At 36.4% G+C, this 17550-nt stretch overlaps 1 protein-coding gene across 1 annotated transcript in view; it reads left to right on the forward strand.

Annotated features, from left to right (window-relative positions):
• LOC135790913 (uncharacterized) overlaps window positions 1-17550 on the forward strand; it is a 91186-nt gene that overhangs the window by 63532 nt on the left and 10104 nt on the right. Inside the window, 6 exon segments of the mRNA XM_065301198.1 lie at window positions 9879-10139; window positions 10318-10350; window positions 10499-10659; window positions 11808-11854; window positions 15033-15113; window positions 15360-15403. Of these exon segments, the coding sequence (XP_065157270.1) occupies window positions 9879-10139; window positions 10318-10350; window positions 10499-10659; window positions 11808-11854; window positions 15033-15113; window positions 15360-15403 (627 nt within the window).

The following is a 17550-nucleotide window of genomic DNA, read 5'->3' on the forward strand; positions in this document are numbered from 1 at the left end:
CTTTTCATTTCGCCCTCGTGCCAATTACAAATATTCACACTGTGAGCTTTACTTCTCACTGGTTTCTCGTTGCCTTTTCTGGCCGCTTTTACTTTTCGAGATTTTCGTAACGCCGACTGATTCTAATATCCAACCATCCTTCACCCTATTATACTTAAAGTATTTGCGTCATTTTTCGAGTTAGCGTGCTTCACACGCGCTTCCTTCGTTTCTCATCCGTTGTGATTGAGGTGTGAGGGGCGTCAAGACCATCACTTTGGCCTATCTGTAATTTTTCTGCCAATGCCAGACGCGGAAGTAAATGGATCAAATTTCATTGTATTTAAACCCAGAGGATCATACTATTTCATTGTATTTAACGGCTTCACCAATTTTACCAATTTAGAGGTCTGGAAAATCTTTATAAAGTATAGTTTATTTTGGACAAATTCTTTTGTATAAATGTGGTTGTCTAAATTTTTATGTTTCACCAACCCCTATTTCTTTATAGCCATTTTGGTAATTTAATCATTTTTAATTATACTAACATCGGTAACTTCATATTCTAAGTGAAAGGGTTGTTCACTTAATTTGTAAATTTTGGTCGAAATTTTTGTTTTTAAATGTGGCATTAAAATATACATACAACCCTAAATTTTGGTTTCTTATCACCAATCCCTATTTTTATAATAAGTAAGTTACTTTTTGTCTATAAAATTTTTAGAAACTTGAAATAATTTATATGGCAAAACAACGTTTGCCCGGTTAACTAGTAATTGTATAAATGTTGTCATTTATGTTTACGAAGTAAAAACTAACATCCAAAAACTTGTAATTGCGAAATTGTGAAATGGCTACGAGGATATTCTACCAAATTTCACCACACGTCTGCAGTCCTCCAAGGATTTGTGTATTACTTTCGTGTTCGTCCCCTCTGGAGGAAATCCAAGTATGAGGATGAGAGGTTCGAAACAGTTCTGGAATTTTCGAAATGCGAAGGTGGTAGGTGGTAACGAGTGTTAACAAGTTGACGAAGTTGACAAAGTTGACGAAGCGAACAAAGTTTTGCCCACGAGATGAAGCTCTGATGAAGCTCTCGTAAAGCCGCGAAGACGTAAACCGAGAAACCGAAGTGAATTTCGCGAAATTCCTAACGAAAAAAACTCCTTGGAAAGAGTTATCGTATTTGTTTTTATTTATAATTACACACGTAAGAGATATACGAGTAGTATCAAACTGAGTACTCTAAAAGAATTAAAAACTTTTAGTCTTTATTTTAGAAGAAACTGGAAATTTGTTTTCGTTTTTTTTATTTCAATGATTAAATATTTTGTTACATATTTAATATGACATTCTGAAAGGATTACAGTGTTTGGGCCTTCATAAAACGCGGAACATGAAACCCCCTTATGGTTGCACAGCTCTCATTAGTCTTAAAACCTTCATGTACCGAGTTTACTGCGGTATAATTATCAAATCAGCGCGTTATCTTCATGTGCGAGATTATAGCTCGTCTGAGCCGCACCGTACGATTTACGACCTAATCAAAACCACTACAAACATACGACATCACGAAAATATTAAAGTTATCGCAGTTATTTAAGTGTTTAAAACTTTTTATTCGGCCAAGTTAGGGATAATATATTTTAAGGATGTTCACAGCACGATGAAACCAAGTAACTCCTTAAAATGGAAGTTTCCGCGGCGTGAGAAGACTAAAATAAATAAATATCAGTATTCCGGGCGTCGAGTTCCCAACCGGATCATTAAAAGGAACGTACGCGTGACGTGCACGCCGGATAGTCGATTCAATCATATCGAAGCCTCTCGATGTTTTCGTTACTTTCCGAAGCGCAAACTTCTCGCTTTCTTTCTTTTCCTTCGTTTTTCGCTAAATGCTTCGGAGACCATCAGAACAAGCTCGGGTTTTTTTTCGTTTCTTGGGAAAAAAGTTACCAAAAATAGAAACAAAGTCTTATTGGATGGCGCGTAAACTCGATTGCTACTTTTAAGCACTCACGAATAACATTCCCCGTGTTAGCAGTACTGAGCAATAAAGACGGCGAAAATAAAAGGGTCAGAATCGAGGGAAACGGAGGTGAAGGCGTTCGGATTGAAGGGAACTTAAGAAAGAATTACGACTTAATACTGTAGCTTATCAGCTTCTTTGCTTTTATTTTAATTGACTAATAGTTGTTTTCGTTTCCGGGACTAGGAGAAATTACAAGTGAGGGGACCACTAATGGAGAGTTATTCAAATTTAAAATAAATTTAATTCTGTTGCAGTTTATTTAAATTATTAATTGTTTTTGTTTTGTTGTGTTGAATGACTACACGATTAAACTTGGCGTTTTAGCATTTATTTTACGATGATAATGCTTCTTGGCAAACAAATTGAAATTGCACATCAAATTATAAAATTAATTAAAAATTCTGCACGTTTTGTGCTGCTTCCATGCTCAAAGTGCATTTAAGTGCTCATAAATAATCACAAAATGCCCATTTCATTAATGCATTTTACGATATTTTATGTTTGTTTATAACACTTCCGTTTATGATACTTCCTAGAATAGTTTCTAGGCTACCAGCTAACAATTTACGATGTTTTTACAATTTGGTATTAATGAAAAAATATTTTATTTGCGGTTATTTAGTTTTTAATTTAATTTCTTTCTTTCTCATTTTCTGCCTTAAACTATTTCTGATTATATACTCTCGTTGTGAATGGCACATTGTATTGTGAGTTTTTATTACTTTTTGTTTTCGTGGTGCGATCGCAACGATGAGAAACTTTGTTCATTAGCCGCGAAGCGTTGCAAACTCGCAGCGAACCAATAACGTTGCAGCCCCTATTCAAGTGGAACTTCATTTCAAAACTCAACAACGCAACAAATCAAACTATGTCGCTTTAAAAACAAATAACTGGAAACGATGTTCGGGACGAAATCCCGAATGGATAGCATGTGATTAAAAGAATTCAGAAAACAAGTAATTTCTTATTAAAATATTGGTGGAATGCATTTTTGGATGGTGCATCCACTTGGTTGTTTTGTACCAAATTCTGTTAAGCGCTTGTGATAAATCGAAAGAGAATAAAACATAAAGTAGCGAGGTACAGAAAAAATCGAATTTATTGTGCGAAGCGCAACGTGGAGTTGAACGAGATAATCACATATCGGACCGTGTAAACTTTACTGCACTGGCATGAATTGAAAGCAGGAAAATCGTTTGAAAATCGATCCTCAATCAATCTTTTCTTTGCTCGACTTTACTCAACTTAAAACATTCGAAGTATTTTGAAATTCATCTGTTGTTGACGTTCGTTGTAGTCTTCTTGTATTTGTCATTCTACTTTATTATAAAATTGTACTTTTTTGCAACTGTCAAAGATAAAAAGCACAAAATCAACGCGTTGGGGCTATGAAAAAAAGCGCATGGGCTTTGATCTCGTCTGGCTTAATCCTTGCCGATGTGATTTCCATCCTTTGATTTTTCCCTATTTTGGCTCCAACATGTTTTGTTGTGTTGCCAATAAGGCATTACTGGCTCGTCTGAAGCGAATCTCAATCTGGAGCGACGCCTGGCCCATTTATTTGATTCTGTTTTGTTTGATTTTGTTTGAACAGTGTTCGAAGCCCTCCGACTGACGCTTTTCTGCACGCTGCATCACCTTTCTTTTTACATCGTTTTACCCTTTGTTGGAATCTGCGCGAATGTTGTGTGTACATTGTTCGACAGCACCGAATACTCTTAAAACATTAATTCCATTATTAGATTTTATGTATTAAATTAAAATCGGTGTACATCGGCAATACATGTTAAACAAATGTGAATGGAGTAAACGTGAGAGTAATTATGATTGCCGTCACAAACGAGGCCGACAGACGAAGGGAAACATGCAGGAAACACGATGAGTGAAACGTTGAATGTCGAGTGCACTCCCTGATTAGCCCTTCGTCGATTACGCGTTGGCATTTGTGAATGCGTAAGTCTGGAGTGTTCTTTCAAGGGTGCCAACTAAGAAGGGTGGAACTCACTCTCACTAAAAAAGGAATAGTAAAGTTATTTCAATGTTCAAAACATTTGGATAATTAATATTGTCTTTTTAACTAAAACAATTTATTAAACTAATTAGTTAGTTAATAGTAAATAAATCAGTTGGTATCACAGTGCTTTTATCATATTAAATTCTATGAAAGTAGTCTAAAAAGGCTTCAATTGAAATTTGTTATATCGTTTCCATCCGCGCTTGTTAAAGCTCTCTTTTTAGCGTTTCAATCGTTTTTCGCCTATCATTCTCTTTTCCAGCCGTTTTGCTTCGTACTTTTGTACATTCTGCGAATTCAGTGCGCTCTATTTTGTATTTTATTGCTCGTGAAATATAAAGACGAATAAAGTAACTCGAGCAGTTCTACTTTGTTACTTGGAGCAAAGCAGAAGTCTTTCCGGCATCTTGTAAAGGACTTGAATACCAACCCCTTTCCGCAGAATTCGCCAACTGAAATTTGCCAACCGTGCACCAAATCTACTTACATTGCAATTATATGAGTGAACAAAAATTGCCCGGATACTTTTAAATGCGCTTGCATTTTCTGACGGTCCTTGTATTCAAAGCTTAAGTGTTCTGATAAATATAGAAATCGATGGAGGGACGTACTAAACCCAATCCGGAAATTCAGCCCTAGACGCAAGAACTGGTCATGGGTTGGATTTTCCATTCCGAGATTTACTGTCCACATTAAGCAGTTTCCGGTTTGGGCGAAATGCGATTTTCCTCTGGCTTGCATCTTCCTGTTTCCTAGTTCATCCGAACTTTGTAGTCTTTGCGTTTCTTTTGCTACGGTTCACGTCATTTCTATTACATAGTATTAATTTGTTAGGATTTGCTTCAGTTTTGTATCATTTAGGGTTTTCTATTTTGAACAGTACTTGTTCACCAAATTCTTTGCTGGATTATTTTTGTTATTTCTTATTTTTGTCTCAGTTGCGTTAACAATAAATACTTGATGAACCATAGCTAACGGTACTCTTGTTTGCTAAAAACGTGCTAAACTTACAAGCACGTTGTGACAATGCAATATGTTTTTTGGCTTATTTTTACCCTTGGAGGCAAAACACTTTTATTTAAAAAACGTGCAGTGTGCTGAATTTTGTCCGTACTTGTCCGAAGTGTGACTTGTGGAGTGTGTACGAACAACTTATGCATCCTTTTTTTAGTTTTTTGTCTCCACTACAATTCAACTGCATTTTTTGGCTTTTTGTTTGTAAAATGTTTTTTATTCACTTTTATTCTTTGTTATATCGAATATATTATGTGTTGGGGATGTTTTTCTTTATTCAATATAAAGTTTTCGTAGATTAGTGGATTAATAGATGGCTGCATTCCGGAGATTCCAATTAATATTCAGGTTTCAGCAAGATTCCGTCTTAGGCGCTGCGGTTTGATGAATACTTCGATTCGTTTAGGGTTAATGAGCGTCATAGCGAAATAATTGCGTTGAATTTCGAAAACCACCAATTAAATTGAAATGCAAACCACGAAAATTTTGTAATTAAAAAGTTTGGTGCACAAATTATTTAAAATAATGTGTTGATGTAGTCGACAACTTATCATAATTAATTTACCCTTGTGAGAGTGAGGAATAAAAGTTGAACTTTGCGCTGGCGTTATTTCTATTGCATGTATTTACATTACACATGGATGGAACATTTTCGAATGTCATTAGCGTACAGGTCTGGAAGTAATACACACTCGCGTCTCGCGACGTTCTTGGTGATCCGACAAAATAACGCGCAAGCGAATTCTCGAGTCGCGTGTTTGCCTCTCGGGGATGCAAAGCGCGAAAATGCGAGCTTTGTTAATTTTAATAAAGCTCGCGTGCTTTTCGCGGCGAGTACGCGAAACTGGAGAAACAAATAAAACGCGAAACGCGAGAGCTGCAAACGCGGACGAGAGCGTCATTAGACCCGGCGTCTGGGTCACAGTTTTTGAGCATTTTCCTGTTTTTTTCTTCTGCTTTTCAAATTAAATAAAGGTGGCGTAATATGCGATTCCTTAAAAAAAAAGTCAAAAACCTCTGGCACCAGAATAAAAATTATATTTTTAATACATTTAATTAATTAATCTATATATATATAAAAATGAATTGCTGTTCGTTAGTCTCGCTAAAACTCGAGAACGGCTGAACGGATTTATCTTATCTTGGTCTTGAATTATTCGTGGAGGTCTAGGGAGGGTTTAATGTTGTTTCGGTCACAATTTTATTTCTACATTTTTTGCAATTATGCATTTTCATTGATTTATGTGGTATCACACCGAGGTTCAAATTAACAAAACTTAATTGAGAAACGTAATTTACTGCCTTTTTAAAGTAGAAGAGGACAATGAAAATTGTCCTGCAGAATTTATTCAATTTAATTTAAGTGTAAAATTTGACTTTTTGTGGCGGGATTTTTTATCCTTTATAGAGTGCTTCACCTGTCAAAAGTTATACCAACTATTATTCCATTTTGAAATGTATCTCGAAAATTAATTACAAACATTTAGAAGGTAAATTTCGGAAAGGGGTCAGAGAGCCTGAACAAATGACGAAACGACATCTCACCCAACCGTGCAGGTGCGACCGCTTTGAGTATGCTTAATGGGCGCCATTCCGGTAATCCGAGCGACAATCAGTCAAGATCTTTATTTCCTGCTCGTTCACATCCCAGCGTTCCAGTTTTCCTCCGCCGACGACCCGTACCTGCCGCACGCTGGCACATTGTCGTCCTCTGCTTCCGATGTACATTTATGGGCGAATCCTGCACGCTGTGGTCACACCAGGAGCCATCGGGAGAAACATTGCCGTCGGTTTAATCTCGCGCCGCTCGCTAACGGTCGGTCATAGATGTAAATGGAGAGTGGGGTTTTAATGCGCGAATATATTTGCGGTGGTTCTGGAATCATTTACCATTGTGTGTGAGGCGGCGACTTCAACATGCTTTGCATTACCAGTAGAAGTCTAAGAGAAACGTCTTAGACTTTAGTGCCATAGAACACAATTAGTGCTTGAGCTACGCAAGTTGCTTATAGTTCAGCCTGAGGACGATAGAAACAGAAATACGGACAATATAGTAGCGTGGGATGGCGGGGAAACCATGAAGAGCGCAGTCGTGTTTGAATGTGGTTATTTGAGAATTTGCGGGCGGATTAAAACACCGCCGAGTCGTCTTGAAGCCAACGTCGACATTCTGCCCTTACGTTCGGTGTCTTGCGTGGTAATATGTCTTTTGTACGTGTTGTATAGTTTATGATAGCATTGTGTTTCGAAATTGCGCGAAAATCTGTGGTCGTTTTTACGACTACAACGGATGTCACTGGATTTACTAACTTGACACGTCTTAATCCAAACATAAAAACAAAAATTCAGTAAAATTACAAACAATTTCTTTATTTTATTTAAAAAATATTTTTTTTATTAAATAAAATGTAGCCTATAACCATTCGGGGACCACTAAGAATATGTGTACAAATTTTCATGATGATCGGTTAAGTAGTTTTTGCGTGAAAGTGTAACAAACATCAGGACTTTCGCATTTATAATATTAGTAGGGATTTGAGATGGTATGATGATTTTTATGCTTTTCTCTATTTAAATTTGGATATTTTCCGGAAATTTACTATCTGCAGTTAGTGAAATATTAGAACTATTAGTGTGTTACGCCGGCACAGGTTGGGTTTAACAAATTACAACTAATTTAAATAATCCACCAGTGCGGGGACCGCCAATCCGATGCCGTGATGTTCCAACTTTTCACTAACTTTTCCGGCATTTTGTGCGGGTTTTTGCGCCAACTTTTAACAACTTTTGCGGAACAACTTTGCGCCGTGTTAATTTGTGTTAATTTTGTTAATGCTTGTTGACGTGTTAATAAATCTATTAAACTTTTCCGACCTTTTTTCATATATTAGGTGGAAATTATTTGATTGAATGTAATAGCTCAAGTTATTAAATTTTCATAAATAATTTGCGGCTAATTTGAATTTTAAAAGTGTTTGTGCTGCAAAAGTATACCAAGTATAACACAAAGGCGTGCAATTCAAACATATGTACATATAATTTGGTTTTTATCAATGGAGTGCACTCTCGATCCGTTATTGCCTGGATGGAGTGACGTGCTGGACAAATGAAAACACAAATTGGCAGCTTTGCCCCATTTTTTTGCATTAGCGTTGTGATATATATGCAAATTTATTGATGGAAACCTACAATCACAACAACCATAACATATCACTCACACTTTTGTTATTAGTATTGAATTCATTCATAGTATAAACTTCAAAAGTGAAGTTATTTTGTATTAAATTGTGTTTTTCTACTTTTTAATCAAACTCGTGAGTAAAGTACCACTTAGCACACTAAATATTTAATATTTTCAATTTCTATTGGACACATGTTATCCGTGGACAAAAAATCGATCATAAACTTTTTCTATAGTCGTATAGCCAATATGTTTGAAGCAATTCTGTAAGCGTAGAGTGATTTTGCGAGCGTGTTGTTGAAATTTCAATTTTTCGCCTGCTACAAAATGCAAACACGTCGCAGTGAGCAGGGTAATACGTTAATATGCAAATGTGACCGATGGTCGGCTCTCGCACTCGCCGAGCTCATAAATATTTATAAAAACGAGTGTAAAACGCGCGCGCGAATCGCTTTTATTATTTCGCTTTGATGAATTACTGATCGCAGATTTTCTCTCGCGAACGTGGTAAATTAAAAGCGACCACACACTGAATGACCGATCGGAGCATCATATCCCTTGAGGCGAGGCATTTGAAAATTTTATGGGATATCTACGCAAAACACCTTAATAATCGTGTATCATGCCAATAATAAACACAGCTTTTTATGCACTATTTAAGCTGTCCTTTGAAATATAAAAATATTAAATCTCAATTTTACATCAAAAAATATAATTTTCTTAAATATTTTACGATAATCTGCTTCGTATCTTATTGAGATTGTGTTCTTAATTTCATGTGCAATATGAGATTATGTCAGATTCAAAGTGGGCAAAAGGAATTATGTTCTGTAACGGTGATCCGAGGGTTCACCGGATCTAAACAAGCGTGCGTTGAAATAGGACTCACAGATGCATTACGTTTACGTCCTCATCTGCGCCCGGTCATATGCAGTCGCATGCGAAATTATTCCACACTTTATTCCGTAATACGACCCAACCAAAAAGGAGTTTACCAGCGGATTTGAATGCCAAACCACCCGGAAATGATGGAAACTAGCGTGATGCAACGGACAGCTTTGCTCACAAACTAAACGCAGCATTTCAAAGGCTCATTTTCCCAAAAATTCACAAACATCCCTACTAATATTATAAATGCGAAAGTCCTGATGTTTGTTACACTTTCACGCAAAAACTACTTAACCGATCATCAAGAAAATTTGTACACATTTTCTTAGTGGTCCCTGAATGGTTATTGGCTACTTTTTATTTAATAAAATAAAATATTTTTTAAATAAAATAAAGAAATTGTTTAGCTAATAATACCTCTGCATCTGGCTATTTGACTACTTTAACACCATCTAGCATTCCAGCAATGAAGCTCAAACCTAAGTACTATAGTACCATCACACTGTATTATCATACTGTATTACCGACAGCTACGTCAACATCAAATCCAATTGACTACACTATGGAGACTGTACACTATACTTCCATAGACTATACTTTCAGCCATTTTAAACTTCCCGCCATTCAACTTCATTGTTACTTCTTCTGTGATTACAGACGCGTACGGAAGCAACTTCATTATTTTAGATATTCGCGAGCTAGTAAAATATATATATATATATATATACGTAAATACATAAAAGTTAATTTTGATTCTATCATCTTTGCAGGATGGTGAACGTGGTTATCTCGAAGGATTGGCTTCAAGATACGCGGATCTATTCAGTACGCATTACGGCGATGTTTTGAGTTATCTTGAGGATCTTCGACGAAGAGATTGGGCGGAATTGTCGCCTCGTGAGCGAGTCGCTGCATCTCCTGGTACTCCACCCGGTGGTGCCCACTATGCTCCTTTACCATCTGGGGGTGGAGGAAGTGCCGGTCTTACCTCCTCGCAATCTCAGCCCATTTACGTGCCCGGCAAATATTCTGTAAGTCAATAAATCTTTATATAATAATTATCGTCATCAAACCCATCAGCAATACTAAAAATCAATTCTAAACAAATTCAGTTTTGGTTTCCGATGTGGCGATGGCTTCACCTCTGACTTTTTGACCCTTATATGTGTTGATATCCAATGACTTACTTGATATTTTGTTTGTTGATAGCCATCCAGTTGTTTGAGTGCTAAAGAATATTCTGTAAGTCGTCCACTTCGCTGTTTCTCTGTTTGCTCATTGTATCCTGCTCAGTTTGAAGGCATATTGCTCGTGATCAGTGTCGTGTTTTTTGATTGGAGATTAGAATGAATATTCCATTGCATTTAAGGATATTTGCTTTCTTTTATAGCCATCCAGTTGTCTGAGTGATAAGGAAGAGGACGAGATTTATGGATTTGGGTATGGTGTGTACGGTGCCCAGATGGTTCGACAGCAACAGGCTCGATTGATGAACGTTCAAACTGCACATCAACCCATGTTCATGCAGCAACAACACCAAAATTACGAATCGTAAGTTGTGCAACCAATAAGAATTTTATTTTTAAACCCAAGCTTTGGTCTTCATTTCCTTGCGGTTTCCATTAAAATTTCTAATTATCCACGCAGACGTTGAAATATTATTTTCCATCAAACGAATGCGAGCAAAGTAAAGGTGGACCGGAGCGCCGTCTTAGGTATCCTGAGAACCATTAGGCAACCCCTGCTCGAATTTTCGCAATAAGAGCAAATTCCAATCGGGAACCCTCCGACTGCTTTAATTACTTTCACGCTTTCTACTTGCAAAAAAAACGCAAAACATTTACTAGAAGCTGGTTTATAGCAGGAAGAAAAAATCAATTTGTAGTTCAATTAAATCTAAATTAGGGTTTTAACATGTGTAAATATTAGTTTATTATATTTTTGTTTTATGTACTTTACGTTTGAGTTGCTAGAGAATCTACAAGGCACCATTTGCATAAATCGTTCAATTATTAATGCTGGTGGATTGAAAGAAAAAACTTGATGAAATTGTTCTTGTTGTTATTAGTATCCGTTAGTGAAATCGAATGAATTATACATTGGAATATTGGAAAACCATTTTTGATGTTTATAGTTGCATGATTTTTTTCTTTTCTCTTTTGTCTTATCGTCTGATTTATTTATGCACTAATGTCGAAACATATCAACTCATCTCGCAACACTCGGTAATGTGTCCAAACACAAGCATTAATGAATTGTTAACGTAGCAAATGAGGAAAATTTTATTTTTGTCTTCCCTAAGTATTTCTTTTGATAATATTTTATTATTTAACTTGGTTCTTTGTATTTTCAACTTGTTTCAACATTTTGCAGCAGTACAAACTATTATTTACCCTACTTCTTGTGTTCTACATTCAGGTACTTAAATTCTGACATGTCTTGTTTTTAAAAACTTTTCTTCATTTTTACGTTTGTAACTCATAATTTACCCGAGTTTTACTTGTCTAAAACTTTTTTTATATACATTTTTCATATTTTCCAGACGCTTTAAGCATTAACTTTCTAGTTGTAGTTTGTTTATCTTCATCATCATTTTTCTTTAACATCATACTCATAAATACGCGAAGAAAAATTTTTGATCTCTGCAACACAAGATGTTTTAATGTAATATTTACGATTCTTTCTTGTTGTTTTTGTAGGTGCCTAAGTCCACGTTCGGCATACTTCTACGAATTTCCCCCCAATGGTAAGTTTCTATTACTTTTATTTAAACCGACGCGTTAATAAATTAGATATTCGAAATCTTCTTATTTTTATTTTTGGTTTAACTTTTGCTCTTCTGTTTTTACATTGGTGGTATGTTGGCGTGAGCCAATCGCTCTTGTCAATGGGGGTAATTCCTCGCTTTTTGTCGGCTTCGCCCGGCGCCTCCACCACTGCCGCTTCCCGACGTGCGCTGGTAATTTACAACCGATGGGCGCGTTATTGATAGCTTTTTGTTAGCTATTCGAACGTTTCCGTGCGGTGTTCACCTCCTCCCGTGTAATCGCATCGGCTGGGTTGAACAACGACACAGTAAAACTAACCGGATAGCGATATCAGCTTGAAAGGCAATAAAATCCACAGAAATGCGCAAAAAAACCTGAGGAATGGGAATGAGAAGTCATGGGGTGGGATTTTTACTTAACGAACGTGCACAAACTTGCGATACCACGATAGAACATTGGATTACTAATGGATAATTAAAACCAATGCATTAAAATGGTTTGTGATTCACCTATGTTTTGGTGTTTTACTAAAAATCGTTTGTAACAAATTGGGTTTATATCATCGTAGTATTTACTTATCACATTCAACTTTTTTAGAATTATCATTATTCTTGTTAGATGTTTCTTGTAATGATGCCTCTTCACGAGCTCGGAAGTTTACATGCACTCCCGGAGTTCCGTTATAGGTGACGTGGAGAGGCTTGACGATCGTAAATTTTCGGTTGCGAGGAGCGTGCCACGCGTGTCCTGCGTTACTACATTGGGAGGGTAAAGTTTCATTTAGCAGGAATTTGAGAAACTCAACTTCGTTCAAAACTTGCAGTAGGTACTTTGTTGAAGCGGCCGTGTCCCATGATGTAAATTTACCCGCGTTTTGGTGCACGCACGACGCAATGACAAGGTAGACGAAAGTTCAACATAAATTTCAAATATGTTCCAAGCAAATAGCGGAAAAGAACATGAACGCAAAGGAAAAAAACTTTATTTTGTGGTTGTACTAAATTGACATGTTTTTAGTTGACTTGACAAGAGTCCAGACGAATAGAAATATATGTTTAAAGTATGTTTGGTAAGATTCCACGCCGCCGTCAACTATAAATTTTAATTTAATGGGAGTGCTGAACCATATAAATATTTATTATAGCCTTCGCAACGTGGCACACCGTCATAAATTTGCCCCGTTCATCCGCGCGCGTTTACAAAATGAAGGGCGCGCGAGAATTGCCCATTAACTTTCGGAAGGTACCGAAAATTAACTTCAACTAATTACATTATTAAATAATTAAGAAAACAGTCGAAAAAATGGACTTAATTTTCAATACTCGTATAATTACTTATTGGATAACCGACATGTCACCTGGTCGACATCGGGATAGTGGCGCGACGTGACAAATCGGATTCCCTGTCGGTTGGGGGGTTGGCTCGCCGTGATTTACACACCGATCTCCTATCAGCGAGCTGATAACTGCTGGATTTCGGGCAGAAAGCGTGGGATGGATCGATGTGACACCCTGTTACACCACTCCAAACTCAGAAGTGGCAGGCCCATCGAGAGCAGGACGAATGTTCTACATTTCGAACACATTGAAACAATCCTTTGCGCTGCCGTGTTTGGACAGTACTTGTCCGGATGAAAACCCGGAGCAGGAAATGGTTGGAGTGTAGCGGTGGTTTGGCCGGGTGATAGGTTCGACTGGAGTTGACTTCCGTACTTGCGGGCACCAAATGTGCTTTTAAGCGGATTGAAAATTGGCCCAAAACCGGATACGACCGTCCGATGGAAAATGTACGGATGATGTGTAATAATTGCTTCAACTTGATTCATATCAGCTTTTAATTACATCTACTGCGACAGACAGTTACGAGTGAATGTTTACCAAAGAGCTTAGGGGTTTACCAACATTTAAATTGGTCTATAGGCCTATTATACACATCAAATTATTAAGAAATGTGAAATTATATTTTTAAGTGAGTTTTTGGGCGCTGTACTTCGCAAAAATTGCAATTTTTTAACAACTATTCATATTACACATAATTTTAGGGTTTTTAGTACATCTACAATATAAAATATACTTTATAAGATCCTATAATTTATATTTGTGTTGGATTTAATAGTTGCGTTCGTTTGTGCAGTTGAATAATGTTATAACAACGGGGCGTCGCTGATAAGGAAGTCTGGGTTGGCGTGGCGCGCACTGATTGTACAGGCGCGAGCGACACAGCTTGAATAATAGCTACAATTAATAATTCTCAATTTTTCCTGCTTTTCTTAGGTACTTTCTCCCTGTCTTGAAATCTCAGTCTTAAAATTGTCTTGCAGGAAAGCGAAACATAAACCTAGAAAAGGTAGAAAGCTAAAATCGATTGTAAATCGTTTATTATTTTATTCGTGTGTAAACCAAATGCGTTTATCTTTAATAGTGAATAAACTGTTATGGTTTTGATACATTCTAATGAACTTTTGATGTTGGGAACTATAACATATGTAACACTATAACATTCCTAACTTAGATATCATATATATGTTGCAAGACTACCGTAAAAGTTACAGCTCTCTCTCAACCACTAATATGGTAATGTGCAATATTGTTGTAAATCGTTTAGTACAGTTGGACTACATAGGTGTACACGGTTTCAAATGGAATCATTTGATCATTCGGCCGAATGCGCTCACGAGCACCCTCAATAACTCAAAGTCTAAAACCGCTTGAAATCTCCTCTCAAGGCAAATGTAAAATACGTCATTTTAAACCCTTAATATGTTGTTTACTACGGATTAGTGAATGCAAGAGATAATTATGTTCTTTGTGTGTCTGATGCACGCGCTATTTACCTAAATTCGGATTATCGCATTGTGGAAGTTATATAAACACAAATTGAATAATAACTTTAAACATTTGGATAGTTTTATTTTAATATCATATTTTGTGGAATGGAGATCATGGTCATAATATATTTATGTAGGTATACCAAATTTGAATTCGGTCATATTTTATTCATTCCGTTTCCGGACAAACAAACTTTTCTCGTGGATGTCACTTTAGAATAATTCAAACGTACATGTATGTCAGTAATAGAGCTGTTGGCGTAGATAATCAAATGCGACATCAGCCATGTTGAATCTTTGGTTGATGGTTTTTTATTTTTAAATTCCAGAGCAAAACTACACGAACACCGCAAAGAAGAAAACGACATTCCAAGGATTCTGCAGCGGCCCCAAAACTCTCGCACGCGGGCGTATACGGGAATAGTTCACCAAGGCATGAAGGGTTGCAGCAATGTGGTGGTACCTTCACAAAGGGTAAGTGCATAACATATTAATAAAATCCATTGAAAACGCTTTTAACCCTAAAAATTGATCGTTAATCATAAAAATCCTCGTTAAACCCCTTGTTTATTCCAATTTAGTCTTTACTCATCTAAAAATTTTAAATTGGAATAAAAATAATCTAGTGTTTAATTTGATAATATGACGTTTTTAAGTGATTGACTTTAAAGGCCTTGTTGTACTATTTCCCAAAGCGAAGGTAACAGAATAACGAGCCGCTTCCGCCAGAGAAGATGGCTAAATGCAGGAGTCTAAATAAATTATTTCAAAATTCCAGGGATGAGACGTGCGAGAACGTGCGGAAAAACTCATGCCTGCTAAAACTACAAAAATAATTGAAATAGAAATATGAATAGTTATAAAAACTACATAAGAGAAAATATTTTTGCTGTTTTCCAACAAATTTTTCTAAGCTTTTCTAAAACTGTTGTTTACTCCAATTGTGGGCCATCCAAACGCATTGCATATGTAAAATAGCAACATGCGTTTCCTACATTTGCCTCCTATTGTCGGATATTCTATTTTCCTGTTTTCCGCCCCCGCAAAATACATACCGATCCAATTTTTAACAGCGCACGACCGCCCCTTGCCAGCACCGAGGTCGTTTATTCTCCAGGGATGTAAATTCCTCTACATTTGCACTTAACGCGCATTCCACGTAATTTATCCCCGAATGAGTTCTTGGCACCTTAACCCTACTATTCTTCAGTCTACAAGCAATAGCAGCCGGGTGGAAAACTTTGCTTTTCGTCTTAGACTCTCTAAGCAAGAGCGCTATAAACGTGGTTAATGCTACAATTTCGTCTGGAGCCTGGAACACGCCATGCAAAACCAGCAATGCTTAGGTGTTAGATGGGTGAAGATTTTCGGTAATGGCTCGGGTTTTTTATCATTGCGCGCATCGATTTTGTGGAGAAAAGAAAAAAACAACTCGGCAATAAACGTAATAAAACCAATCGCCCGAATTGGATGTCATTATTGTTTCGTTTCGTTTTTATTTTGCTGGATTTTATTATACTTTGGTTCATTTCGTCGCCATTCGAGTGATGGAAAATGGAAAAACGGTTTCATCAAACTCCGAAACCGAGAAAAAAAAAACAATTCTATTCATCGTCGACGCGAAAATGATATATAATATTGAGCTATAAAACTGAATCCGTACTTCCAAACTAAAATTTCACTTTAATTCCGCAAATTGGGAAAAACCGGTTCAGAATCTAGTGAAAATTAACAACGCTCATTGTGTGGCTTGATTTATGAATGTTTTCGACTGCTCGTTAGTTTTTCCCATTTTCGTGTTCAGCTATACTCATACACATTTACATAGTGGCATATCATGACCCGAAACACTTTTTCTTTCGTGTGTGCATTCAATGCTTCAGTTTTATTTGCTTCATTATGAAGAGTAGTGCGGGAAAGCGGTGAAGAGGAGAATAAAAAACATCAATTTACGTCTTCACAACAAAATACTGCAAACAGCGTCATAAATGAACTAAACACCGAAACACGTGAGATTAATAACCGAAAATAAACGTGATTTTTAAATATATTTGAAATATTGTATGAATAGTACGAGCTAATTGAACTGACCAGATCCTTCTGTCCGAATCTATGTTCGTTTGGTTCTCGTTGTTGCTGAAAGGACAAATGTTGACAGTTCAATTTACAAGCGAACGCAATTATCGTCGGTTTGACAAAATTTGATGAATTCGATGAATTTGATGAAGTGATGATTTTAACAGTGCAATTTGTTTCGATTTTATAGTCTATCGATCGTTGCATACAACATTTCTGAACGTTCTTGATTTTCGACGCGATGCAATATATTGAAAAATAAATGCGCTTTTGATGACTGATACAATCTGCATAATTTGTGACATGAGTAAAATTGAAAAATGGGTGGGATGGGAAACATCCGATGATATTCAATGCACGATTGGCGCTGATGGAGTTTAATTATTTGGTATCGTGTCATGGTCAGCAGAATTTGCAAACATCTATTTTTAAATTCTTATTACGTGAAATTATTGATTTGATTCTGAATTTTTTAAACATATATTTTTATTAGTGTAAATTAGAAAGACAGCAATTTGGCAACCAATTTTGTCATTTTTTTCTATAAAATCAAAGACCATTTATTTCTGGAAGATTTTAGTCGTTATTTTGGTTTATTTGTAATTAAAAGTAGCCTACCATACTCTGCTTAGAAGGGCATTTTATCCTTCAGTGTTATAATTAAATTCTAAATATTTTTTCAATTTTTTTCAACTTTACTCTCAAAAATTGATACTTTCTCAATGAGATGCAATACCTTTATGAAATACCAAACTTTGAGTTTCTGACTTT

The sequence above is a fragment of the Atheta coriaria genome, unplaced genomic scaffold, assembly GCF_025399875.1.
Source record: "Atheta coriaria isolate IRGN ID8LTWV9N9 unplaced genomic scaffold, Caltech_Dcor_3.1 hic_scaffold_4_pilon, whole genome shotgun sequence".
Classification (NCBI taxonomy): Eukaryota; Metazoa; Arthropoda; class Insecta; order Coleoptera; family Staphylinidae; genus Dalotia; species Dalotia coriaria.